The sequence below is a fragment of the Triturus cristatus genome, chromosome 5_1 (genome assembly GCF_964204655.1).
Source record: "Triturus cristatus chromosome 5_1, aTriCri1.1, whole genome shotgun sequence".
Taxonomy (NCBI): Eukaryota; Metazoa; Chordata; class Amphibia; order Caudata; family Salamandridae; genus Triturus; species Triturus cristatus.
In genome coordinates this window covers 104287317-104314691 of record NC_140587.1, presented here as the reverse complement: position 1 = coordinate 104314691, position 27375 = coordinate 104287317, and the positions used below count along the sequence as shown (strand labels likewise).

General features: G+C 48.7%; 1 protein-coding gene across 6 annotated transcripts in view; it reads left to right on the top strand.

Annotated features, from left to right (window-relative positions):
• Positions 1-27375, top strand: part of MAF1 (MAF1 negative regulator of RNA polymerase III) — a 361074-nt gene that overhangs the window by 299440 nt on the left and 34259 nt on the right. For 3 of the 6 annotated variants that reach the window (XM_085604535.1, XM_085604533.1, XM_085604534.1), the window contains one exon: positions 25323-25436. In XM_085604535.1, coding sequence (XP_085460661.1) covers positions 25323-25436 — 114 coding nt within the window. Of the gene's footprint in view, positions 1-25322; positions 25474-27375 lie in introns of those variants that run through there. The other 3 variants (XM_085604531.1, XM_085604530.1, XM_085604532.1) reach the window with 1 other exon arrangement.

Sequence of the window (27375 nt, the reverse complement as noted above, 5' to 3'; positions counted from 1 at the left end):
TTTCCTGTTGGCGAAAAACAATCTGAGGATGGAGCCGAAGCCCATGCGCAATACGATCCAAAGGAGGTGTCACCGACCTTGTGACTTCCAAAGACTTTCCAAGAGGAAAAACAAACTGCAAACATCCGGGCCCAACACCAGATGGCGATCTATGCACAAGTGTGTAGATCTGCAGCTCTACATGCCAAGAACAGATGCATACTGGTAAGTAGCATATTCCTTTTCAATTAATTCTTTTAAAAATTAAAAAATATTCTTTGTTTTTAATGTTTTTTTCTTATTTTATTGTAAATTTTTTAAAAATATTTTTTTATATTTTATCAAATATTTTTTAAACTATATGTACAAGGCATATGAGCTGCAGATTATACACTGTGCATAGATCGCCATCTGGTGTTGGGCCCGGATGTTTGCAGTTTGTTTTTCCTCTTGGAAAGTCTTTGGGAGTCACGAGGTCGGTGACTCCTCCTCTGGTTAGTATTGCGCATGGGCTTCGGCTCCATCCTCAGTTTTTTTCCGCCATCGGGCTCGGATGTAATACTTCGCGCTCCGGTTCCGAACTTCCCAGTTCACCGATCGACGCACAAATCCTCGAGCTTCTTCAAATATATAAATCATCTTACTCATCTTCTCTTCGGCACTTCTTCGATTCCGGTGGTCGACGGCGGCCTTCGGGCCTTTTCCGGCTCCGGTCTCGGCTGATGGAAAAAGAACTCCCTTCAAGAAGTGCCCTCGATGTGGGTCCAAGTTTCCCCACACCGATCTCCATGAGGTGTGCAACCTCTGCCTCTCCCCAGAACACGAGGCCCGAGACTGTCCCACCTGCAAGTCTTTTCGCTCAAAAAAGACCATTCGAGATCGACGGGCTAGACGCAACATGGCACACTCCTCGACCTCCGCTCCAGTCGACATCTTAGGGGACGACGTCGAAGCTCCGGGACAGCAGGACATACAACAGGAGGACGACGACCTCGTCAGCGCTTCCGAGGCCGAGGACTCGGATGTGGAGGACATCGCCCCGGCGCAGCGGGTCGGGAGTACAATTCCCCCGCCCACGCCGGTACCGAAAAAGGCTTCGGTCACACCTTCGCCTCCGGGCCTAGGCAAGACCAAGGACATTGCTTCTCACACCCCACCTTCGGGCCCGGTAAAGAAGCCTTCTAAGCCTTCCGGCAGCTCGGGCTCGAGCCAGCCGGCCACCGGTGCCCAGAAACAACCTTCGGCACCGAAGAAAAAATCGGCCTCCACCTCCACACCAATCGGCCAATCGGCCTCCACCTCCACCACCGAAGTCTTCGGTGCCGAAACCTGCTCCTCGGGAGCCGACCAAACATCACAAGACCCTCGGCACCAACACTCCCGTGCCGAGACCTTCTACGGCGCCGACCAAAAAAACTGAGGTTCCCAGGAAGCACGGTTTCGACAAACCTAAAAAGCCGTCTGCCCCGAAACCTTCGGCGCCGACCGAACAACCTGTGTCACAGTAGCTCTTCACACCAGCTCTACATGCCAAGAACAGATGCATACTGGTAAGTAGCATATTCCTTTCAATACTTTATTTTGTTTTTGTATACTTTTTTTTGGGATTCGTGCACCCTATGTGCACCTTTCTCGATCCCTGCGCACGTTTTTTTTCCTTGGATCCACGCACCCAATGCGTTGGGAACCGCGCACCATACGCGAGAGAAATCGTGCACCCAACGCGTTAGGATCACTAATTTTTATTATCCCCGGGGACCCCTTCCCCTGGGGTTTATTAAGAAATCATTGGGGACCGTGGGGAGAGCCCCACGATCCCAGCAGGCATTCGGGAGCCGGGATTGCTTTTCCACATGGGGAGCTGCTGAAATGCAGCTCCCCATGCAGCTCCTCGTTCTTCTTCTCCAAGGCCCAGGGAGACAGGCGCAGGGGTTTCCTTGGGCGTCTAGTTTTCATTAGCGTAGCAGTCTTGGTGTAGGGGACCTGCATGCTGAGGCTGCACGCTTTGTCAGGGAGTCCAGGAGGGGTGACATGATGGACTCAAGTTATAGAAGGCTGGGAAACCTTGTTGGCCCACTTCATCGAGCCGAAGGCGACGGGTGCAGTGGTGACATCAGGTGGTGGCGGTTCGGAGCCCTCAGAGTCTCCGCTATTCGCTGGAGGTCTTGAGTCTTTATCAAAGGCAGGCAGTGCTCCCAAGTTTCTTGGGCCACAGCTGCACGATGAGTCGACTTTGGTGCCGTTTTGCGATGGGGGATTCAGGCAGACTGGCAGGATTGGTACCAGGTACTACTCCGCTTCTTTCTTTTCTGCTTTTGCGGCTCTTCGATGTCCTCTCTTCTTAGGTTGTCAGTATCTGCTTCTCTGGTGCCAGGGACTCCCCTAAATGCTGAATTTATGGGTGTTAGAGAAGTGTGGGGACTGCACCCCATATATGACCACTTCCTGTGGGAAGTGGGCATAACGCTGTCCTAGAATTCCTAAGTATGCCATTGCAAAGATGGCTACTTTAGAAAATTTGTGTCCACCTCACAGTAGCCCACCTGAGGGGTGGTACGAGCCCGGAGGTGGCAAGCTCATCTGACTAGCTAATTTTCCCACCTGTCCAAGTGCCAAGGGGTCCTGGACAAAGAGGTCTGCTTCCTCTCCTATCAAGGTGAGCCAAAATCGCATTTCAAAGGAGGCAGCCCTTTGAGGCTTTCTGCCCAAGGAAGGCTAATCAGCAGGTCATCCTGTGGGAGATGGGTGTTGCACCCTCTTCCTGGACAGTCTTTTGTTCTGAGCCTCCTGAGAGCAAAGGCTTTCATCCTAGGAGGTCAGAACAGCGTCTTGGGTGGCAGGCTGATAGAAACCAGTCAGCAAGGACCTCAGAGGCGGATTGTTTTTCAGGAGACTCCTATTAGGTGCCCTCTGCATGCATGTTTTGGTAAATCCAACACTGGCATCAGTGTGGGTTTACCAATACGAAATGTTTGATACCAAACTTCCCTGTCTTCAGTGAAGCCATCATGTAGCTGGGGAACTAATTTTTACCATTGTCCAACACATCTTAAAATGGCTTCCCTGGTCACTTGCACTGGCAGTAATGGAACTGACCAGCACAGGCAATGCCAAGCACCCTGCCTTAGGTCTGTCAAGTCCCATGTTGGGGTGACTTACAGGTAGTACATGCAGTGGTAGGGGGCATGGCACACAGAGATGTGACATGTCATGGTTCCACTTTTGTTTGCACCAAGACATGCAGCCTGCAATGGCAGTCGTGCATGTGCTTGGTGAGGGGCCCTTTAAGGTGGCACAATTAGTGCTAAAGCCCTTTGGAGACCCTTGTGTAGCACCCTAGGTACCAGGGTACCACTTACTAGGGACTTACAGTGGTAGCTAAAAGTTTTACCAATTAGGGAAACAATTGTACATTTTTAGGGAAAGAACACGGGTACTGGGGACCTACTTAACAGGAACCCAGTACACTTAAGTCAAAAGTGCATCAAATACCAGGCAGAAAGTGTGGGGGGTGGGTACTGCAACAAGTACCATCTTCCTACACAAAATTCTCCCCTCCAGCCCCCCCTGCCAATAGACAAGGAAGCCTAGCCACAATCTGGGTCTGTCGGTGAGGAAAAATAAGAAAGCAGGTTGGATTGTTGCAGGACCTTCTCTGCCCTACATCCTCCTGTCCAGGTCATTCCCTTTTGGGGAGCTGATCTACCTCAATAGTGTGAGGACCCTGTTTACAATGCTTGTCTCTTAAACTTCCGTGTTCATTTTTTTGGGGTTTGGGATCAGAGGTGTTCACCCCTGCTAACCCTAACTTAGCCAGGACAACCCCCAGCTTACTCGCAACTTGAGTAACCCCACCATGACCAACAGGGTCTAGCTCACTATTTTACATGGGTTCAGACATCCATGCCAAGAACAGTGCAGCCATACATGCTAACATCCAGCAGAGGCCACTGACAGCTGTAAATGCCCGGAACCACACCTGTAGCTCTTCCCTGACCGGTGAAGGTGCTAACTTGAAGGTTTCTTGGGGTCCCGGTTGCCTGTCTGCTGCTTTAGAGTGGGAGGGTTACTACATCCTGTAGCAAACACCCTTTTTCCACCCTCCTTTCTGTTACCTGAGGAGCCACCATCTCAAGCTTAACTGCCTGACTAGTCAGGACTTCTTGTGGGTCAGGTGTGGCTGCACCAGTGCCAACATGGGAGGTCTCCCCTACTGGTGTTGAATCTCCTGGGATCACTGGAACAGTGGCTAAAGGTTGCCCATCTTTCCTACACTTTGCTTTTCCTCTTCATGTGGGGCCTACATGCACTAGCTGCAGAGATTCAGCCCCCCAGAATCCTTGGGTGAGGACTGGCACTGGACCAGTACATTTTCTTGGCTCAGACCAACCTCTGGATGGTTATTTCCAAGGAGACAGTCAAGTGAGAGGTCTGTACTGACTACTGTAGGAAAGTGGCTCTGTATATACTGTTCCCAAATAGGTACAGTGGGTACAGGGTCCACAGCCCCCAGAGGTTTGGCAGAGGCTAAAGTTAGATGTAACCTTACACTCTAAAGTGGTAGCTTGGTCGAGCAGTAAGGCAGTATCAGAGGACAGTGTAAAGCATTTGTTGTACACAGTTAGCAAATGGTCTCACACACTCAAGAACTGAACTCTAGGCCAATGGTTTGTATATAAAAATATATGGTTGTTTTATTTTAGAACCAACAATAGGTATCAAAATATAATTTCTCAGAATGAGATGCTTTAGTTAAATACTTTGCACAATGCAATTGGCTTGGAATGCAATAGTTAGTTGCAATAGGCAACACAATTTCAAACACAATAATACATTGAGCTCAATGGGAATTTTAAGTTGTATGCAATTGATTACTTTCAGGATTACTTTTCTAACTCCAGGACTGGATCCTAGATTCAGTCCCGGGACAGTTCTTGGAAACAAATGAGTAAATACGTTTTAGTTACTGTTGTAATTTTTAAGCAATATTTTGCTATTTTAAAAGTTGACACTTAGAAACTTTTTCTAATCAAATTACCAATGTTATCCTTCTGGGAGGAAATTCACTTAGCAGGTAAGTGGGGTTATGGTTAATTTTTCTAGGTCCGTGTTGGATCCTGGATCCAGCACTAGTGTACCACCTGTTAGCAGTTTGCGTTTGTTATACAGTCGATTTTTAACGAATATTTATAAGTTTGCAAAATCGACACAGAAGAATTTTCCACAGAAAAACAGTCACTGGTTTCCTATGGAAGAAAATTCAAGTAACGGGTAAAGTATGTTCTCGTTACTTTTGTAATCCAGTGCTGGGCTCCTAGGCTCAGTACTGAACATCTATCTAAAACAGGTAAGTAATTACATTTTCACAGTTGGTACTATTTTTAAAGAATATGTACAGTTTGCAAAAATCGACACTTAGAAGAAATTTCACAGAAAAACAATCAATGATTTCCTATGGAAGAAAATTGAGTTAGTGGTTAGTACGGTTGTAAGTACTTTTCTCCAGTATTGGGGTGTCTTTCATAGATTCACATGCTTGAATATTTCCCGTCGTCGGAGTGGGAGTCCCACGGTAAATAATATAGCAATATATACAGTCATAATATATATATATATATATATATATATATACATAAGTAATCATATAAAACAGAGATATAAGTAAGTGATAAACATCAAGAATATCCCTATATGAAATCTCCATAGAGATACATGGAAAGAGAAAAAAGACATTCGCAGTCTCTCTGTCATTATGTTAGTCCGAACTACGGCCAATCAGGCGTCAGCTCCTCTCCAGAACCTTCTCCTCAGAGCTCCTCACCTCAGATTTTCTACCGCACGTCATGTGAAAGGGAGTCTCCCTGAGCTCTGCTCAGTTTTTTCTCTTCAGGATGACTTCAAGTAAGAAGTCTTTGTTTAGACCTTGTTCTTTTGTGGAAAGCTACATTAATCTCAGAAGATCCACACAGTAAGTATATTTACTGTCTTTACCCTAACCATGAGGTGTGTGAATGTAAATTCTGTAGAATTTTCTACAAAAACTCTGAAAGACAGGGAAGGCCGTCTCTTGTTGTGGCTCCAGAGACTTAAGGATAAAGATGAAGTAATTTTCTGAGGTAGAAAACTTTACTTCTGGCCGTTCCCACACAGCCTCAAAACGCAGTAGTGTACAGGAGTTACCTGCTCCTTTCCATAAAAAGAAGAAAATGTCTCTGACTATGACATCTGCCACTTCTTCATTGAATACTGCTGTGTCGCCCACGAGACCTAGTTCTCAGGCTAGTGAGGTTTTCAACTTTCCAGTTTTCAAAATGATTCCGTCGACGATGATTCCGTCGACGATGATTCCGTTGACGATGATTCCGTCGACGATGATTCCGTCGACGATGATTCTGTCGACGATGGCTCCGTCGACGATGGCTCCGTCGACGATGGCTCCGTCGACGATGGCTCCGTCGACGATGGCTCCGTCGACGATGGCTCCGTCGACGATGGCTCCGTCGACGATGGCTCCGTCGACGATGGCTCCGTCGACGATGGCTCCGTCGACGATGGCTCCGTCGACGATGGCTCCGTCGACGATGGCTCCGTCGACGATGGCTCCGTCGACGATGGCTCCGTCGACGATGGCTCCGTCGACGATGGTTCCGTCGACTATGGTTCCGTCGGCAATGATTCTTTCGATGGTGGTTCCGTCGACGATTGTTCCGTCGACGATTCCGTCTACGAAGATGTCTTCAATAGCCTTCTATGCCTCAGAGCCCGTCGACTGCAGTTTCATCAGTGAAAATAAGGGTTTAAAAAAGACTACTTCTGCACAGAGGTCATTAAAAATCCAAATCTCTTCCACATATACAGCGACTACTTCGTCCTTTGCTGCTGTTCCTTTATTACCATTACCACCGAGTACTTGACAAGATATGTCAGGTGAGGTTATATCGGTGGAGGATTCCCGCCTTCCTTCACCATTGTTTTACCACTGACTCTGATCAAGATTCAGAAGAAGGCTTAGCTGAATCGGTTGGGACGGCACACAGTCCCTTAGATTTAGTAATAAGATGCCAGGAAGATAATAGTGATGATGAGGAACAATTTTATCAGGAAGAAATTCCTACGGAAGACAAACTGCGACGCTACCATTGTCACTGATAACTAATCTGCAACTCATGTTGGACGACTATAGTCTGAGGTTTTTCCTTTATCACCACAAGTGTCTGTGGTTCAGCTTACTCCAGTGGTGCCAACAACTATATCGGAACCGGTACCGGCTCCAATACTTTCTGTGGTAATACCTGCAGTACCGCTGAGACATTCTTCAACTCGGACAGTAGAATTAGAATTAGAAATTTTTTATAGAGCGCGTAGTCACCCTGAGGTATCCCAGCGCTAAGGATCCCTACACCTGTGGGGTAGGGGGTGAGAAAAAAAGGGGGGGGACAGCAATTTTAAACAGATGTGGTTAAAAATATTAAGGGAACAAGTGTGTTTTGAGTCGTTTCCTGAATCGCAGGTAGTTAGGTTCTTTCCTCAGGTCTCGGGGGAGAGCGTTCCATCGGCGAGCTGTGTGGATCGAGAAGCGCCTTCCACCCGTGCGGGCTTTCTTGAATCTCGGCAAGATGATGAGGGACTCCTTGTCCGATCGGAGGGATCTAGGGGCTTTATACGGTTGTATAAATTTCCTCAGAATGGGGGGGCCCTGATTCTGCAGTAGTCTATGGGCCAGGCTTAAGGCTTTGAATATTACTCGTTCCCTTACTGGAAGCCAGTGAAGGAGCTTCAGAGCAGGTTTGGCTGAAGCTCTGGCAGGGGTGTGCGTGAGGATCCGGGTGGCAGCATTTTGGATTTTCTGTAGTTTGTTTAGGGTTGCTTTGGGTGCGCCCAGGTATATAGCGTTGCTATAGTCAAGCCTGGACAGTATGAGGCCTTGGATGAGAAGTCTTTGCGATGTGGGTGGAAGAAGGGGCAGGATCTTTCTCATCGATTTGAGTAGCCCGAAGCAGGTGCCTGCTACTTTTTTGGCCTGCGTGGAGAATGAAAGGTCTGTTTCAATCCATACTCCCAGGCGTTTTACTTCCTGTTTGGGGGCAGGGGGGGGGTCCCAAACAGGGTGGCCAGATGTTCAAAGGGAAGGTGAGTCCTTTCTGACCCAAAAGGAGAATGTCAGTTTTAGAACCTTTCAGCTTTAAGGCTGAGTTATTCATCCACCCTTGGATCTGCGTCAAGCAGTTAAATAGGTCCGCAGGCTGTTGACTAGGGTGGGAAAGGGAGACAACTAGTTGTGTGTCATCCGCATAACTGACAATGCTCACTCCGAACGGGGTGACAACCTCCTCCAATGGGGACATCTAGATGTTAAACAATGTGGGGCTCAGGGAGGAGCCCTGAGGCACGCCACATTGGAGGGGTGTGTCGGAGGAGCGGGTGTTATTCTCCCATATCTGGAAGGAGCGTTGGGCCTCATGATACTGAAGAAGAAGAAGAAATTCCTCAGCACAGGGAGGATGGTGAGATTCTCGATGATGGTGGCAATGCTGATGATGAATATGATGGTATGGCGGAGTGGGATAACTATATCATGCCCAAACACCATCTCCCTCTCCGGTGCTACCTGGTGGCTCACCACCGGTTGATATGCAAGTTCCACCAGTTAAGGGATAGGACAGCACAAAGGTTCAAATTAACGAAGGGTTATTTCCTGTACGATTTCAAAAATCAGCCTGTTAAACAAACACATACAATCCCTATAATCGAATTTATTTGGGAGGAAGGCAAAAAGATTATGAAGGCCTCAAATAGTCTTCCGGCATGGGTGCCTAGATTGGAGAAAAGGTACAAATCACCATTAGGAGCACCAGCGTGCCTCACTGGTCAAGCGAAGCCAGATTCTGTAGTCACACAGGCAGCGCAACGCCGGGCTAGAAACCCTGCATCTACGATCACTGCACCACCTGATCATGCTGGATGTTGTTTGGATGCCTTAGGGTGAAAATTCTCTTTGTTGGCTTCCACCATGGTGAGAACGGCTAATGCTTTAGCCATCCTGGGTCGTTAGGACCGTCAAGTATGGGCGGATATGTCAATACTAGTTGAGCAACTGCCGGAACCGTCAAAGACCATGGCATATGACGAAGAGGCTTTATTCGGAGATCATGTGGATGAAGCTCTCCAATCGATAAAGAAAGAAACAGACACTGCTCGCTCTCTGGGCACATTGCAATTTCGAAAACAGCCCTTTCGGGTTGCACGCGGACGCGGCACCTCCTCTAATTTTCGAAGAGGAAACAATCAATATCGACCTTATACCAGGGTTCAAACCGATATTCCTCTAACCAACAGCAAACTTCTCGACAGCAGTCTTCCAAGACTTACAGAGGAAAATCCTCTTACAAGGGTTCCACTCCTAAGAAACATGACTTGTATCAGTCCCAGAAAATTGGAGGTCGAATCTATCGGTGCTATTTTCAATGGTCCTCCATACGAGGAACCGTTGGGTTTTGGAAATTATAGAAAGAGGTCACACTTTGGAGTTCATCGAATTCCCTCCACCCACACCACCTACCGGACTGTTACAACAAGTTCAACTTCTATAACACAAGGGAGCCATAGGAGTAGTACCAAGATCTCAAAAGAGGGAAAGGATTTATTCCCGATTCTTCCTTATCACCAAAAGGAAGGGGGAATGGAAGCCCATTCTAGATCTGAGGGCTCTCAGCAGGTATCTAAAGAAACCATCTTTTCGTAGGCGAACGCTTGTAGAGATCTTGCGATTATTTTCACAAGGAGATTTCATGGAAACCATCGCTCTCCAAGATGCATATTTACATATCTCCATACTACGACAACATCGGAAATTTCTTCATTTTCGAGTGGGTCGAGAGGATTTTCCAGTTCAAAGTATTACCATTCGGACTACGCTCGGCCCCTCGAGTGTTTACAAGGGTGCTAGCCCCTGTGGTAGCGTCCTACGTTTCCAGGGTGTTCAGATCTTTCCATATTTGGACGACTATCTCCCAAAGATCACAATCGAAAGTTCAACTTCTACAACACACACATCTTTGCCAGGAGGTGTTTTCGCACCTTAGGGCTCTCCATAAATACAACAAGGTCCCATCTACAGCCTTCTCATCGCACGGATTTTCTGGGAGCAACTTTAGACACAGTGTCAGCAAGGGCACTTCTCTCCCAAGACAGTCTTCAAAAACTTCTCCGACTGGTAACCCTTATCAGATCAAAAAGATCAGTTTCTGTAAGAATATTGAAGTCATTTCTGAAAATGGCGTCTTCATGCATTGCATTGATCCCTCATTACAGATTACAGACACGCCCCATCCAAGGAGAACTGGATGACCAATAACGCCAGGTTACAGGTTCTTTAATCGATGTTGTAAACGTCACAGATCGGATGAGGTTGGCGCTAAAGTGGTGGACACAACCGTTAAATCTAACGGAAGGCATTTCTTTTCTGACAATGGTACCAGACATGACAATAACAGACGCCTCTCTGGAAGGATGGGGTGCTCATTTGGAGGATTTATCAATAAAAGGAAAATGGTCAATATGTCAAAGAACCTGGCACTTCAACAGGTTGGAACTCATGGCTATATATTTCTGGCTCTCAAAGCTTTTCATCCTTTAATCCAAGGAGAGTCAGTCCTGATACATACAGACAATACAACCTGCATGCACTATGTAAACAAGCAGGGCAGAACAAAATCTCCGAAACTGTCTCGACTAGCTCAGTCGATTTGGGAGTGGTCTGTCAACCATCGCATCACGATTGCAGCAGTTCATCGACCGGGGGTATCCAATATCCTGGCGGTTTCCCTGAGCAGGTCCATTATCGACCCACGAATGGGAGTTGCATCTACCAACTCCAGAGAGGATATTTCAACGATGGGGTCGCCCACAGCTGGATCTCTTTGCCACACTAGAGAACCGGAAATGCCGAGATTACGCAAGCTGGCATCCCCACAAAGGATCTCTGGGCAATGCCTTTTTTGATGAACTGGTACAATCTGTTTGACTACGTTTTTTCTTCCCCCAATCCCACTCATACCTCGGGTTTCTGTGGAAGATGCGGAGGCAACCTTGCCATCTACTTCTATAGCCCCCCGTTGGCCTCGGCAGGCATGGTTCTCTGAACTACTCCTACTGTCTCAATGCGAACCAATCTTTCTACATCCTCGTGTAGATCTACTCACGATGGACAAGGGGAAAATTTGTCATCCGAATCCCTCCTCACTGAGCTTATCAGCTTGGAACCTGAGCACTGTGAATTTGCCCATTTAGACATTCCACAGGACTGTAGAGACATTTTGGCTCAGGCGAGGGCTCCTTCTACGGTGAAAACGTTCAAATTGAAGTGGAAAAGGTTCTCCACTGATGTGCATCTAATGGGGTGCACCCGTTTCACTCCACACCAGAACAATTGTTACCGTTCTTCTTGCATTTAGCCAACTCCGGATTCTCTCATGCAACCTTTAGGGGTTTTTTCTGGCGGCAATTCCCGTTTCCGTCAGGATGGTTCAACTTCCCTTTGTTCTTCAAGCATTATCCATCAATTCTTCTAGGGGTTATTTTGCAAATTTCCTCCTGTTAGACGCCCTCCTCCATTGTGGCATCTGAACATCGTATTGGCTCAACTAATGAGACCACCGTTTGAACCTATTCACAAGGTCGAGTTGAAGTATCTAACATGGAAGGTGGCTCTTCTTCGGGCGCTAACGTCTTCACGTCGCGTCCGTGACATTCATGCATTTGCCATAAATCCACCTTTTGCCTACAGTTCAAACCAGATTCTGTAGTATTGCGTACAAATCCAACCTTCTTGCCGAAGGGGCCTTCAGACTTTCATTTAGCGAACCAGTGATTTTAAGAACTTTCTTTGCTAATCCGCAAACTCCTGCGGAGCAGAGATTACATTCCCTGGATGTGAAACGATGTTTAACATTTCTACCTCAGCAGAACGGCTGCTTTACGGAAGACTGATCAACTATTCATAGCTTTTGGACGCTTTCACAAGGGTCGTCCAGAGACTAAACCAACTATTGCACGTTGAGTTTCAGCTGCCATCGTCTTCTGCCATCAAAAGGCAAACAAGCCATTGCAGTCACCAGTGAGGGCTCACTCCACCAGAGCAATGTCTTCCTCAACTGCTTTATTTGCTGGAGTGCCTTTGCATCAGATCTGCAGAGCAGCTACGTGGTCGACCAGACACCCGTTTACAAGACACTATTGCTTGACAACTTTAAACGAGGAGGATGCTGCAGTTGGGCAGGCAGTGCTTCGCAATCTTTTTAAATAAGATGAGCCTCTTCCTTCCCTCCTCCATATTGTTTCCATTTATAATTGACATAATGATATATTTATACTGTTACAGTTATTCAGTACTGTCATATGCATAAGAACATTGTCATTACAATTTCGAAGCTGTGTGATCATGGAAACAATGATGATTGTTACTGCTAGCTATTCTATATTCAAGCATGTGAATCTATGAAAGACACCCCAATACTGGAGAAGAACAATTGTTACTTACCTGTAAACAGGTGGTTCTCCAGTATTGGTGTCTTTCATAGATTCATATGCGACCCTCCCTCCTCCCTTCAGAGGCTCTCTTCTCCTCATACACTCTAAAAGTCACTTTGGTGCTACGAAAATCTGAGGTGAGGAGCTCTGAGGAGAAGGTTCTGGAGAGGAGCTGACGCCTGATTGGCCGTAGTTCGGACTAACATAATGTCAGAGATAGACTGCGAATGTCTTTTTTCTCTTTCCATGTATCTCTATGGAGATTTCATATAGGGACATTCTTGATGTTTATCACTTACTTATATCTCTGTTTTATATGATTACTTATGTATATATATATATATTATGACTGTATATATTGCTATATTATTTACCGTGGGACTCCCACTCCGACGACGGGGAATATTCCAGCATGTGAATCTATGAAAGACACCAATACTGGAGAACCACCTGTTTACAGGTAAGTAACAATTGGTTCGAGGCATGTGGGCTGCTGAATTCATATCTGTGCATAGATCGCCGCCTAGTGTTGGGTCCGGATGTTTGCACGTTGTTGTCCTGGAAGAGTCTTCGAAGTATCCTTGGATAGGTGACTCCTCCCCTGGACTACAGTGCGCATGGGCATCCTCTCCATCCTCAGATTGTTTTTTTCCGCCATTGGGTTCGGATGTGCTATCTTAGCTCAAATTAGGAAAATATTTTTTCGAGGCCAAAAGGCCTTTAGTTTGCGTCGGTACTGTTTATCGATCGGGTTTCGATACAATCCTGTTCGTTTACTAACTTTCAGCACCGACTTTTTTCGCATTTACCTGTCCATCGACTACTTCGACGATGGAATCGAGGACGCCATTCAAAAGGTGTCCGGTATGCAATGCGAAGTACCCACACATCGACGTCCATCCGGTGTGCAACAAATGCCTTTCGCCGGACCACGACGAATCGACATGCATGGCCTGTGCCCGGTTCCGTTCCAAGAAGACTCTGCGGAATCGACGAGCGGCGAGACTTGAGGCGCAGCACGCGGCACCGGCCCCTACAGACATCTTCGACGAGGCCGAAGACGTCGAGGAATTGGAAGTCTTGCCCTCCAGTCCCGTTTCCGAACACGAACCCGGATCGGACGAGGTAGACGAGTCACTCTTCCACAGAGGTGAAGACGACACCGAGGTAGGAGACGACGAGGAGGCCTTAGGGGCCGAAGAAAGTAGCTCCAATGATGAACAAGGCCTACCTGTTCAAACCGTTCAAACACCAGTGCCACAGCCTATGGCTCCGGTCGAGGGATCGCCTTCGGGCCTTACCCGAGACCCATCCCGCAGTTCTTCGGGCCCGGCCTCGGACGTTCAGCGGCAGCCATTACTACATAAACAGGCTGGTTTCCCTACCACAAAACCGAAACCGAAAGCTGCTCCGGTTCCACCGAAACCGAAACTGAAAGTGGCGCTGGTCGGATCGAGGCCTTCGACGCCAGCGCACCGCGTCGGCACCGACCGCACCAAGAGGGACTTCGGTGCCGAACTTGAAGCGGGCGACGTTGGAGTCGACAAACGGAAAAAAGCCATCGGCACCGACAAACCTGCTCGGCTACCGGCACCAACGACACCAAGGGCCGTACCGCCTGCTGTGTCTCGCATCGCTCCCTCGACGACACCTAAGCCTCAGGTATCGAAGACTTCGACGGTGATCTCTGCACCTCGACTCGATGAACCGCCGGCGCCGAAAAAATCTACGGCCGCCTCTACGAGCCTGGCCGGTGCCAAAGCCTCGAAGGCGCCCCAAGTACGACCTGGTGCGACGCAAGGCAGCAAAACCACAGCTGTCCTCCAGGACACGTCGGGTTCCGGTTTGATCGGAGCTCCAGCAGCCTCTTCGGTGCCGACCAACATTACCTTCGGCTTGCCTCCGTCGACAATCCCAAAAATGTTCCAACTCAGGACACGGGTCACCCAACCTACGGTCACACCTGCTGAGACGTCTCCGGCACGTATCATCGACGCCGACACTGGCAGGATGATTCTCCACGACCGAAGGATAACTTCGGAGCCGCCATTGGACCCTTTCAGGATCCCACTAAAAAGGAAGTTGCCTGCAGAATCGGAACCTCTCCTTTATGAACCCTTCCATTCATCCTACCAGGATCCACACCGGTTCTCCCCCACACGCTCCGATACAGATGCATTGGAGGACTACATGGATGACCAAGTCCCCTACCATGTAGACACGGACCCTGATGACCAGCAGGACCCTGATCAAACTTGGGGCGACCCTGCAGACCCCAGTGCACCTCTCGATGCACAGGATCAACAACTCTATGGGGCAAAGACATCTCCTACGGAGGATACTGCGGCGTTCAACGCTCTTATCGAACGTGCTGCAAATAACCATGGGGTACAGCTTCACTCTGATACCATCGAAGATGACTTTCTAATGGACACCTTTGCATCCTCAGAAAGACATGTAAAGACTCTGCCAATGTTGAAGGGGGTCCTCAAACCAACCAAGGACATTTTCAAAGAACCCACCAGGGCACGAGTGATAAACCCCAGGATTGATAAAAAATACAGATCAGCACCTGGGGATCCTACTTACATCAGAGGACAATTACCACTCGACTCCATCGTCGTAGCGAATGCACGCAAGAGGGCACACTCGCAAACAGGTGACGCTCCTCCCCCGGACAAAGAGTCCAAGGTGTTAGAAACCTCTGGCAAGCGAGTTGCCGCCCAAGCTGCCAACATATGGCGCATAGCCAACACTCAAGCGCTCCTTGCTCGCTATGATAGAGCGCACTATGACGCACTGGAGCAAATATTCCAACATCTCCCTGGCCAGTTCAAGGAAGGCGCAGAAATGCTCATCAGAGAAGGACAGCTACTAACGAACGCTTCCATCAAATGCGCACTAGATGCTGCAGACACGGCTGCCAGAGCCATAAACACAAGCGTCATGTTGCGACGACATGCCTGGCTACGGATCTCAGGATTCAAGCCTGAGGTACAAAACAATATACTGAACCAGCCCGTCAACCCCGACTATTTATTCGGGCCAGAGGTTGACACCACCCTCGAAGATAAAAAAGGATACGGACACTGCAAAGTCCATGGGCGCCCTACAAACTCAGTCCTTTCGGAGCGGCTCCTTTCGTCGCCCCGGAAACAAGGGAGCAGGTAGAGGACAGGGGTCACAACAAACATATAACAAAGGCAATACACAGACCACCTATGATAAAAACACCCGAGGTGGATATCGTGGCTCCAGCACAAAGGGCAGAGGACGCGGCTACGGCAACACCAGGTCCTCCCCCAAGAACAAGCAGTGACGCCCTCTCCCTTCCTCCCGACCACATAACACCTGTCGGGGGAAGGCTACAAAGGTTCCTGTCCACGTGGAATTCCATCACCACGGACAGGTGGGTCAAAGATATTGTAAAATACGGTTACTGTCTGGAGTTAACCTCCACTCCACCCACAATACCACCAAGAAGCCGTCCTATGTCCTCAGAGCACTTAACGCTCTTACAGCAAGAAGTGCAAAGTATGCTTCTAAAAGGCGCTATAGAGGTCGTACCCATCCACGAGCAGGGTGTGGGAGTGTACTCCCTCTACTTCTTAATTCCAAAAAAGGACGGGTCGCTCAGACCTATATTAGACCTGAGACCCCTGAACCAGTACATTCTTTCAGAGCACTTTCACATGCTCACTCTACAGCAAGTCCTTCCGCTTCTCAAGCAGGGAGACTTCCTAGCCACACTGGACCTCAAGGATGCGTACTTTCACATACCCATCCACCCCTCACACAAAAAATACCTCAGGTTCACTGTTCAGGGGCAGCACTATCAGTTCAAAGTCCTTCCCTTCGGCGTGACAACAGCGCCCAGGGTTTTCACGAAGTGCCTAGCTACAGTGGCAGCACATCTACGGAGGCAGCATATACACGTCTACCCCTACCTAGACGACTGGCTCGTTCAAGCGAAGTCAGCCCAGCAATGTGCAAGCCACATGTCCCGCACCATTCACCTTCTTCACAGTCTGGGATTCTCACTAAATTATCCAAAGTCCCATCTCCAGCCCGCACACGTACAACAGTACCTAGGTGCGACTATACACACTCTGGCGGCCACAGCTCAGCCAAATTTAGTGAGGATCAACAGCATACAACTGCTGATCTCCAAATTCAAACCCAATCACTCACTTCCAGCGCGAGTGTTTATGCAGTTGATAGGCATGATGGCCTCCTGCATCTTCATAGTCCCGCACGCGAGATTACATATGCGCCCACTTCAGGAGTGCCTAGCACGTCAGTGGAATCAGGCTCAAGGACAGTTAAAGGACCTAGTGTTGGTGAGCGGTCGGGCATACAACTCTCTGCATTGGTGGAATCCACAAAACCTTTGCAAGGGCCGACCGTTCCAAGAGCCTGTCCCACAGATAGTACTGACAGCGGATGCGTCTCTCCAGGGATGGGGAGCTCATGTACTCCACTACACAGTGCAAGGACTATGGACAACACAACAAAAGAAGTTGCACATCAACCTTCTGGAATTGATGGCAATCTTCCTAGCCATGAAGGCATTCAAAGTACATCTATGCAACAAGGTCGTGTTGATCCGGACGGACAACATGACCGCAATGTACTACATACAGAAACAGGGAGGCACACACTCTCCACAGTTGTCTCATCTGGCTCAGAGCATGTGGAAGTGGGCCATTCAAAGGAACATGTTCCTCATGGCGGAACACCTCCCTGGCAAGGACAACCAGATGGCGGATCTGCTCAGCAGACACAGCCACCAGATGCACGAGTGGGAGTTACACCCATCAGTACTCCAACCGTACTTCCAGCAGTGGGGTCATCCGGAGATAGACCTATTCGCGACAAGCGAAAACGCAAAATGCCAAAGCTTCGCCGCCAGATTCCCACATCCGCAGTCGCAGGGCAATGCGATATGGATGAACTGGTCCGGCAGATTTGCGTACGCTTTTCCCCCAGCGCCATTGATACCGCTAGTGGCCCGCAAACTCCGACAACACTCCCTGACACTCGTCCTAGTTGCTCCCACGTGGGCACGCCAGCCGTGGTACACCACCTTCCTCGAACTTTCCGTGGTGCCGCATCAAAGGCTGCGGATCAAACCCGCGCATTTGACGCAGAACCATGGAGAGGTTCAGCACCCAGATCCGCAACAGCTGAATCTGGCGATCTGGCTCCTGAAGTCCTAGAGTTTGGCTATCTCAACCTGCCACCTGACTGTATGGACATCATCAAGGAGGCCAGGAGACCCACTACCAGAGCTTGCTATGCAGCCAAATGGAAAAGGTTCGTCATTTATTGCGGTAATAATGACATCAACCCGCTGGACGCATCCATCCAAAACATCATCTGTTATCTCTTACACCTATATCGATGCAATCTGGCGTACACCTCTATACGTGTCCATTTGACCGCAATATCAGCCTATCTGCAAACCAGGCAGCACCTCTCTCTATTCAGAGTGCCTGCCATCAAAGCATTCTTGGAAGGGCTCAAACGAGTCATTCCACCTAGTCACCCACCGGCTCCAATGTGGAACCTCAACTTGGTCCTCACACGCCTGATGGGTCCACCCTTTGAACCTCTACACTCATGCGAGATTCAATTCCTTACCTGGAAAGTGGCCTTCCTAGTAGCGATCACTTCCCTCAGAAGAGTTAGTGAACTCCAGGCACTAACCGTTCAAGAGCCATTTATTCAGGTTCACGCCAACAGGGTCGTACTACGTACCAACCCCAAATTCATGCCCAAGGTAATATCGCAGTTCCACATGAATCAGACTATTGAACTGCCCGTTTTCTTCCAAAACCCACAAACTGTTGCAGAAAGGGCACTACATACACTAGATGTACGGAGGGCCCTCATGTACTACATCGACAGGACTAAACCATTCAGGAAGACAAAACAACTGTTCGTTGCCTTTGCCCCACACCACAAAGGTAACGCCATCTCCAAAGCAGGGATAGCCAGATGGATAGTTAAGTGTATTCAAATCTGTTATCAAAAGGCAAAACGCACATTAACTATTCCACCACGAGCCCACTCAACACATAAGTTGGGGGCTTCCATGGCCTTCCTAGGAAATATTCCCCTGCATGATATATGCAGAGCAGCCACATGGTCCACTACACACACATTTACAAAACACTATTGTGTAGATGTGCAGTCAAAACAGCAGGCAGCTGTAGGACAGGCTGTTCTCAAGACACTTTTTCAGACCGCTGCAGCTGGCACGGGTAGCCGCCGCTAATAGAGGGCACTGCTATGTATTCTATGCACAGATATGAATTCAGCAGCCCACATGCCTCAAACTGAATATGCTACTTACCAGTATGCATCTGTTCTTGGCATGTAGGGCTGCTGACATTCATATCGCCCTCCCTCCTCCCCGGCGCCTGTCGCAGCTGCAGCTCTCAGAATTACTGCAAGCATGGTCATCACTTTCTGTATCTACTCCATCACTGCCACAATGGCGAAAAACAATCTGAGGATGGAGAGGATGCCCATGCGCACTGTAGTCCAGGGGAGGAGTCACCTATCCAAGGATACTTCGAAGACTCTTCCAGGACAACAACGTGCAAACATCCGGACCCAACACTAGGCGGCGATCTATGCACAGATATGAATGTCAGCAGCCCTACATGCCAAGAACAGATGCATACTGGTAAGTAGCCTATTCATTCTTCAGGGTCAGTGCTGGGCACCAAGATCCAGCACTAGGATCTCTCCTAATAGCAGGTGAATATTTCTGTTTTTGTTGCTCGGTTGATTTTAAAGTTGAGAAACCCCACACTTAGAAGAAATTTCAAGTGAAACCAGTCAATGTTACCCTATGGAAGAAAAGTGAGTTATCGGCTTTTGGGTAAGTACTCGACTGGCAGAGTTAAAGTTCTGGGCATAGACCCAGGGTCAGGTAAGTACAGTTGTTACACCCTCAGCGGCACAGGGGCAGCCGGGTGCAGAGTGAGTTAGTCCCAATGTTGTCCTATGAGAGGCAGGGGGCCCTTAGTTGGTTGCTGCTGACTAGCAGGCCATGCGGCTGTGTGAGCTGGGCTCCTGGTCACTTGCTCAGGGCAAATGGGGAAGTAGGTAGGAGCAGAAATTGCACTGCCAGGGCCACTCGGGCGGCTTGGTGCAGGGTGCTTTTGTGCTGTTGGGCGCTCAATGGATTGCAATGGAAAAGCTCAAGGACGAACAAAGGCTGCAAGCTCGGGGACGGAGATTCTTCAGGTGCGACCACCACTTCAAGAGGTAAGTTGGGTAGTTGGAGGATAGGTAGGTCGCAGGAGTTGGACCGCAGGGCGCCGGGTGCAGGGGTCCCTTTTGATGTCGGGAAATCTTACCCTCTGTTGATCACGGTTGGGGTGGGGGGGTCCCTGGTTCTGAGGCTGCAGGCGTCGTCGGGAGCGTCGAGGTGGGTCCTTGGGTGCTGGATTCGGGGTCACAGTCGCCGGAGGAATGTCCTCTGGATCTTTGTCCACTCCAGCACAGACCAGGCTTGGCGGGTGCAGTGTGTGCAGGGTTCGCGGTTCCTGGCTAGTGCCAGGGGTCAGTTACTTGCTTTGAGCAGTGCCACTGCTCGTGCGAGTCCCAGATGCTCAGTCACAAGGTAGCCAGGTCCTCCGGGGTTTGTGAGGTTGCTGACCATGGGAAATGCTGGGATTTAGCAGGAGCAGGTTCGAGAGTCGACAGGCCGGTAGGGCTGGGGCCAAAGCAGTTGGTGTCTTCCTCTTGTTAGCAGCTGCACAGCAGGTCTTCTTTCTTCTTGATCTTCTTTGCTGTTTCAGAATCTGGAATCTCAGGAAGTGCCCCTAAATACTAAATTTAGGGGAGTTATAGGTAGGTAAAGGGCATGGACCACTGGGTCCCTGCCCTGGGGTGGGTACGCCCCCTATCCTGCCACACTCAGGGGGGCAGTGGCCTAGTCCTGATTGGGTAGGGCTCCCCATCTTCAAGATGGCGAAAGCCTGGGGATATGCTTCACCTCGCCCCCCCCCCTCCCACCACCACCTGAGGGGTGGGGGTTGGCAGAGGCTGGCACACCCCCTTTCCTTCCTTGGGGTTTCCGGCCAGTCTTCCCGCCAGAGAGGGGGTTTAGAACATGTGGGGGCCAGTTGCTTGGCAGTACAAAAGGGGGTGGTGATGGACGGAGCATCAGAACCAATCAAACACTCACACCCAGTCAACAGATCTGGGTTTGATCCATCACGTTCTTTAGCCCACTCTGCCACCCCAGTTCAGACATGGCCATATGCAAATCAGTCTGACCCTGTGCCTCATAGGAACAGTCCAGCCCGAACTGCCAAGCCATGCCTTCCCTGGACCGGAAACCAGCTTCCTAGGACCGGTTTCTGGCATTTCAGCCGTCTTCAGCCAGGCTTGCTTGAATCCAGTGGCAAAGTGAGCAAGGGACTCGCGTCTGAGCATACCCTGCCAACTTATGGCGAACAAAGCAGTACAAAAGGGGGTGGTGATGGACGGAGCATCAGAACCAATCAAACACTCACACCCAGTCAACAGATCTGGGTTTGATCCATCACCGTTCTTTAGCCCACTCTGCCACCCCAGTTCAGACATGGCCATATGCAAATCAGTCTGACCCTGTGCCTCATAGGAACAGTCCAGCCCGAACTGCCAAGCCATGCCTTCCCTGGACCGGAAACAAGCTTCCTAGGACCGGTTTCTGGCATTTCAGCCGTCGTCAGCCAGGCTTGCTTGGTACAGCAAGTGGCCTGGAGAAGCTCACAGTCGGTATGCCTTTGATGCTTCCCCTGCCCATCCTGGGGGAGGAGACCTAGCACCTCACCCAGGATGTGCATTGTTACAGGCCCAGGAGAGGGGATGGCTCTCTACCCAGGGGTCCAGCAACATGTCTGCTGTGTGGCAGCCTAGGCAGCCCCTCAGACCAGACATGGATTGTAGGTTAGGTTCAGGGGGCATCTCTAAGTTGCCCTCTGTCGTGCATTGTCATGCAATTTCGTGCATTGTACATTAAATCCTGCACTGGCATCAGTGCGTGTTTAATGTGCTGAGAAGTTTGATACCAAACTTCTCAGTCTTCAGTGAAGCCACCATGGTGCTGTGGAGTTCGTGGTGACGATCTCCCAGCACCATTTACTCTTAAATGGCAGCACTGCACTTACAGTGCCCAGGAATGGACCTGGGTACTGTAGGGGCACAGGGCTCATGCTCCTGTACCCACACCACTGGCATAGGGCACCCAGCTAGAGGGGTGGCTGATGTATGCCAGGGCAGTGTATGTTGTGGGCATGGCACACAGGGATGTGTGCCATTTCGACTCTGTTTTGTTCTATACCCAGACACTCAGCCTGCAAGGGCAGTGTGTTTGTGTAAGGGTACAGGGCCTCTAAGGGTGGCACAATAAGTGCTGCAGCCCTTAGCGGCCTTCCCTGGTCACAAGATCCTGGGTACCTAGTGTACCATTTACCGGGGGTTGACATGTGGCCAGGGTTTGCCAAATGGGGTTTTAGGTTTCACCATAGTTTTTAGGGAAGAAACATAGGCCCTGGGCACCTGATTGGCAGGAGCCCAGGGCACCTGATTGGCAGGAGCCCAGGGCACACTCAGTCAAAGTACATTCAGCAATTCAGCAAAAAGTGGAGGCATACCATGCAAGAAAGATGGCACTTTCTCACAACTACCACCCTTCTTCAACTAAGGGACCCAGCTGCTTCTAGTGGTACTAAAGCCTCAGGCCTGACAGTAACTTTCCCTGGGATAGCCCTTACTCTTTTAGCCTCAACTGGGATATACTGGTTCGAGAGTACCAACCTGTCATGCACAACAGTGTGACTGGCACAGGTATCTCTCAGGGCATTGGCTGGGATTACATTCACCAGTCGGTGGTGGAAGTGTCTACTCCCCTCTGGAATCCCCAACTCTCCTTTGGGCCCAATTTTCAGTTAAAAGCTAGGAGAACCTCCTCATCTGAGGAGTTGTCCTGAAAAACTACACTAGCAACCCCCTAGAGGTGCACCAGGGTTTTTTTTTTTTTGAGGACAGGAAAGGTCCTTGCCAGGTGTCCTTTCTTGTTACAGTTAAGACACCAAGCCTTCTTGGGGTCCCAGTTCATACCCTGGTATCCACTTTTGTTTAGTGAGGTGTCTCGGGGCCCTCCCTCTTGGACAGGTTTTTGGGGGTCTACAGAGGACTCGTTACTTTTATCTTTGTCTTCACAGTGGTGAACCTTCTTGGGGGGGCTTTTTGCTCTCTTTTTTTTTTTTTTTTTTTTTTTGTCACCCCCACCATGCCTAGTTTTGAATTCTCTTATTTTTACCCAATGATCAACCTTCCTCCCCCCACTCTTGGGGAGAGACTGGCCCCAGGTCCACCAGGTATTGATGCAACTTTTCAGAAGTACAGTTACTTAACATGTTCTTTCTTAAACAATGTCTAAATCCCATCATAATCTTGAACCTGACTTCCCTTTAACCAACCACCTATGGTTTTCACTGAAAAATCTACAGTCAACCCAGAACTGACTGGGTTTTCTAAGTCTCCCTGAACCTGATCCTGTATTCCTCAGTGGTGAGTTCCAAAGCCCTTAGAGCATCCTTCATGGGGTCATAGGTCTTCGCAGCTGTCTCGTTCAGTGTCACAAGACTATCCTTACACTTTCTGACAACCGCTCATACAGCAGAGAGCCCCAATACTACTTTTTGAGCGGTCTCGTTTTTTCGGCTTTTTCAAAGGCTGTAACCCATGTTTTGATATTACCCTCTGAGTATTTTGGGCATTTTAGGGTCAAAAGCTACTTCTGTCTCCCTATTTAAGTTGTTGCTGCTATCAGAGATGTGTCCGAGGCCCGTCTCAATTCTTTCTTTTTCTGTAGCCAAGAGTTTAGCCTCTACTGCTATCCTCTTGGCTAGTTTCTGAAGATCTGCATCTTCATTATCTAACTTCTGCGGTACTACTTGCAGTGCTTCCAGTGGTATTGGTTACTGTAGGATTTCTGCTGGAATCATCAACTTCATCAACCTCCGGATCCTCTTCATCATACCCAGGATGGGATCCTTTATTTGCCAAAGCCTTAATCTCTGCCAGCAACTTCTGCATATGAGCTTTTGCTGGTTTAAGTCCCGTGGGAAGTTTCCATGCTTTACTGAGCTCCTTGAGTTGGGATACTCGAAGATGCTGATGGGGAACCAGGTTGAGTTCCTGGGAGGTCGAGTTCCTGGGAGATAAAGTAGTTGGCAACTTTTTAAGAACTTACACAAAAAAATGCCTAGTACTGCTAAAGGCCTAACTATTGCCATCCCTGTTTAAGTCGCCCATTGTGCTGCGTTTTATGAAAGTCTGACAAACATGGTCACTCTTGATTTTCTAGTCCTTTTAATGTTGCCAATTAAGGCTAGTAACATTGTATTTCTAATTGCCATAACTTTGAGATAGGTCACCAAGTTGCAAGCGCTGAGAGTCCATCTTTAATGTCCATCACCCTTTCACACAACGGCTCCCTCTGGTGCCTCTGGTCCAGGCATGACACGTAGTTGTGTGACATCTACATGTAAATGCACCAGGAGGCCGTGAAGGAGCGTATGTATGGCCAGGCTATTTTTGGTCCACTCTTAAAGGATTTGTCAGGTGCACGGTAGGACGAAGTTGCGGTCAAGGGACCGGTCTAGGTGAACTTGAAACATGTCCCCATTCACCAGATCTTTGAAGGTCAAGAGGCGGCAAAAGGAAAACCACCGCGCTTCTCCTTGAGGGTCAAAATCAACAGATAAGTCCAAGTTCCCTCCGGCCCCATCGTTAAGTTAAAGGAGATTACCTTAGCAATGTCAGGTGTGCCCTAGGTGTGCCGCTATTACCCCTTACTATGCCCTAAACCAGACCCAAAGGGCCTCATACCGGGAATGCCCTTGGTGCCATTTGTATTGTCTGATGCAGTCCCCCTGTTTTTTTGGGCCCCTATCCCACTCACAGGTTTCAAGTCCAGCGTCTGTGGAAACGTCTTCTCTGGTCTGGCATGACGCTCTGCAGAATCTGAGATATTCAATGCCACCTTTGGTATCTGTGCCAAATCGACCTTCAGCATCGATAGGGGCTCACCTTAACCCAACTCATCACTCCAGGAGAGAGGCATTCTGTCTTCTGTAAGGAGAACAATACCCCCCTAACTGGATGGATGGAGTCTGATTTGAATGCTTTGTCTCATGCTGGTGATCAGTATAGAGCATTGGGCGACACAGTGAAAGCAGTGGCTGCGGTTGCAACAGATGCTTCCTCCTTAGGATGGGGAGTGCACATCGGGTACCAGGAGATTAGAGGCATTTGCTCTCCATTTCGAATGATATCATTTAGAATGATGATAAAGTGCTGGGAGGAAGGCTTTGAGAGAGTCAATTGCACTCAGTTCCAAAAGACTGATGTGACAACTATGCTCTGGGACAAAGTTATCACTGTATATTATTTTTTTTTTTTTAAACGACAAAATTGGAAGTAGCTGTGAAAATAGTACTGAGTAAGCGTAACTTTCATGAAAATAAATGATTCCCATATCTGACTCAAAATAATAAAGAAATTCACTGTTGTGTACTGTTCGGCTCTTAGCCGGCACAATATGCAGAAACCTGACAGAAGGGTGGCACTAACCTAGGCAGGTAAATATTAGGTAAGGGTATGTAAGTATTTGTGTGGAAATGTTCTTCCTTTGTTTCTATATTGTCCCACTTCTTGTGGTACTCACTTTGTGTCTAATTCAGCATTAAGCAATGCTAACATTTCTTGCACTCTGATGTATTATTTATGTTTTCTTTCTGTAGTGGGTACACATACACACGTTCTGAAGTTGGCACTGAGTTGGATATGGATCTTGAAGATGATCAAGAGGAAATTGATGACAATTACGATGATGAGAGAAACATTGAGGAAGACCGGTTAGTGAAACTACACCTCGTTTCCTCTTGTAAATGATGTGGCATCCTGCAATAAAGTCAGGGTTGTTTAGGTACTCATAGAGGAAAGACCATTTAAGGTAGATCCATTATAGAAGATTTCTGTTGTCTGGCCGTGAACATATAACTTGGGTGGTTTCATGGAATCTATCTACACTTGTACAAGGGCTAAATTCCTCATCAGAGAAAGGGTTGCTACTTGCCTAGTGATTCCCTATAATTTTGAATACCAGATCTATTGTACTCCCTTTTCCTGGGTTGGCTAATAAAGCTACCTTTAACTTGTCTGTATTCTGCATTTTGCATTTATTATTCTTACAAAGGTTGCACCTCTCTTCCCTGCTATTACTTCACATCGGATGGTTGTATCACGATGCATGTAGATTCGTCTGCAGTTTCCATTGGCATATTACTTAACTTGAATTTGCCCATAGAGATTTGCCAGTATCGACTTGCCTTCTGCTGTGAAAATTGTGGTTTATAAAAACCCTTGTAACATAGAACTCTGCATCAAATAGAGACTTTTAGAAACCGATTCCTCACCTTTTGAATATTTCCCAGGCATTAGGAGTGGATTCAGAAACTTTTTTGTAGTAGCTCTGCACATAGGGAGGTGATTTTGAGCAGCTCCTCACTGATGCCATTCAGATCAGGAAATGTGTAGCCTATATAGGTTCCACTCCGGTGCACTGAAGGCAACTCCTTCTTTATGCCCCACCAGAAGCAGATTCGGTGCTTCCTCTCGTGTCGCTCAAGACACTTACCTTGATTTCCCAAACAATTCCCCCATATTTCTTCAGTGTTTCAAACCCTATTTGGACTGTCGCTGTCACAAACAGATGTCTGTGATGGATCCCCAACAGGTAACCTGGGGTGAGCCCATGACACCAAGACCTGTGATGCCTATGTGTCGCTGTCCTGAAGACCATCAGGGAACGCGAGGCGAAACTTTACGTGGCCTACCGTCAAGACTGTTTCAAGTCCTGCTCCGAGCCCAAGGTTAAATGCCGATCCATTCACGGAGTCAACTGTGCTGCTCCAGAGGTCCCTCTTCGTTGCACTCTGTCTTCAGGTGAGCACAAGAAGTCTCATTCACCTGAGCAAGCAAGTTGGCAGCACCACCTGTCTCAATCTTGCCCCCTAAGTCGACCAAAGCCGGAGACGATTCCGCAGCTTCTCCCAGCTCCACCCTAGTTTCTGGGACCTTCTGTCACACCACGTCAGATTAGAGTTCTGTGCAGCTTCGGTCCGATTCTTCGGATCCCTACCGACTCCCACTGGTGTGCCTTTGGGTCACAAGGAGCCAAGAGGATATTCCACCTGATATATCGCTGGCAGATTCACCCTCCGCACCAGCTGGACCCTCCGTGCCTGTCTTGTCTCCGCTGCTGTTCTGACTGCTCTTCCAGCGTCCAAATCCATGCCACACCTGGGCATGTGAACTCCAGCGAAAGAGGTGGACACAGTAAATCGCCGTCAATCTGACTTCAACTAACATTGTGCCCGAATACGATCAAGGCGCCATTTTCTGTCTTTGAATTATCTCAAGGCAAACATAATTCTTTGCACTTCTTCATTGGGACTGACTCGAATAGTGACTGTAGGAAGTTGGCTCTGTATATCGCAGATCTAGTTTTGTGGTCTGGAGGAGCTATCTAAATACTAAATTTAGGGGAGTTGCAGGCAGGGCCAATGGGCACATTACCTGCGGTGACTAAACCCTCTATTATGCCACCCTCATGTGGTAGGGGGTTTAGACTTAGCCATGACTGAAGGGGTCTCTCTGTCTTCAAGATGGCGGGACTGGAAGATGTGCTTCACCTCACCTCCCCACGTTAGGGGTGAAGTTGGCAGACGTGGGCACCCCTCACATTCTCCTAAGTTTTCCCGCCACAGTAGGGTTGTAAACCGGGGGATGCCA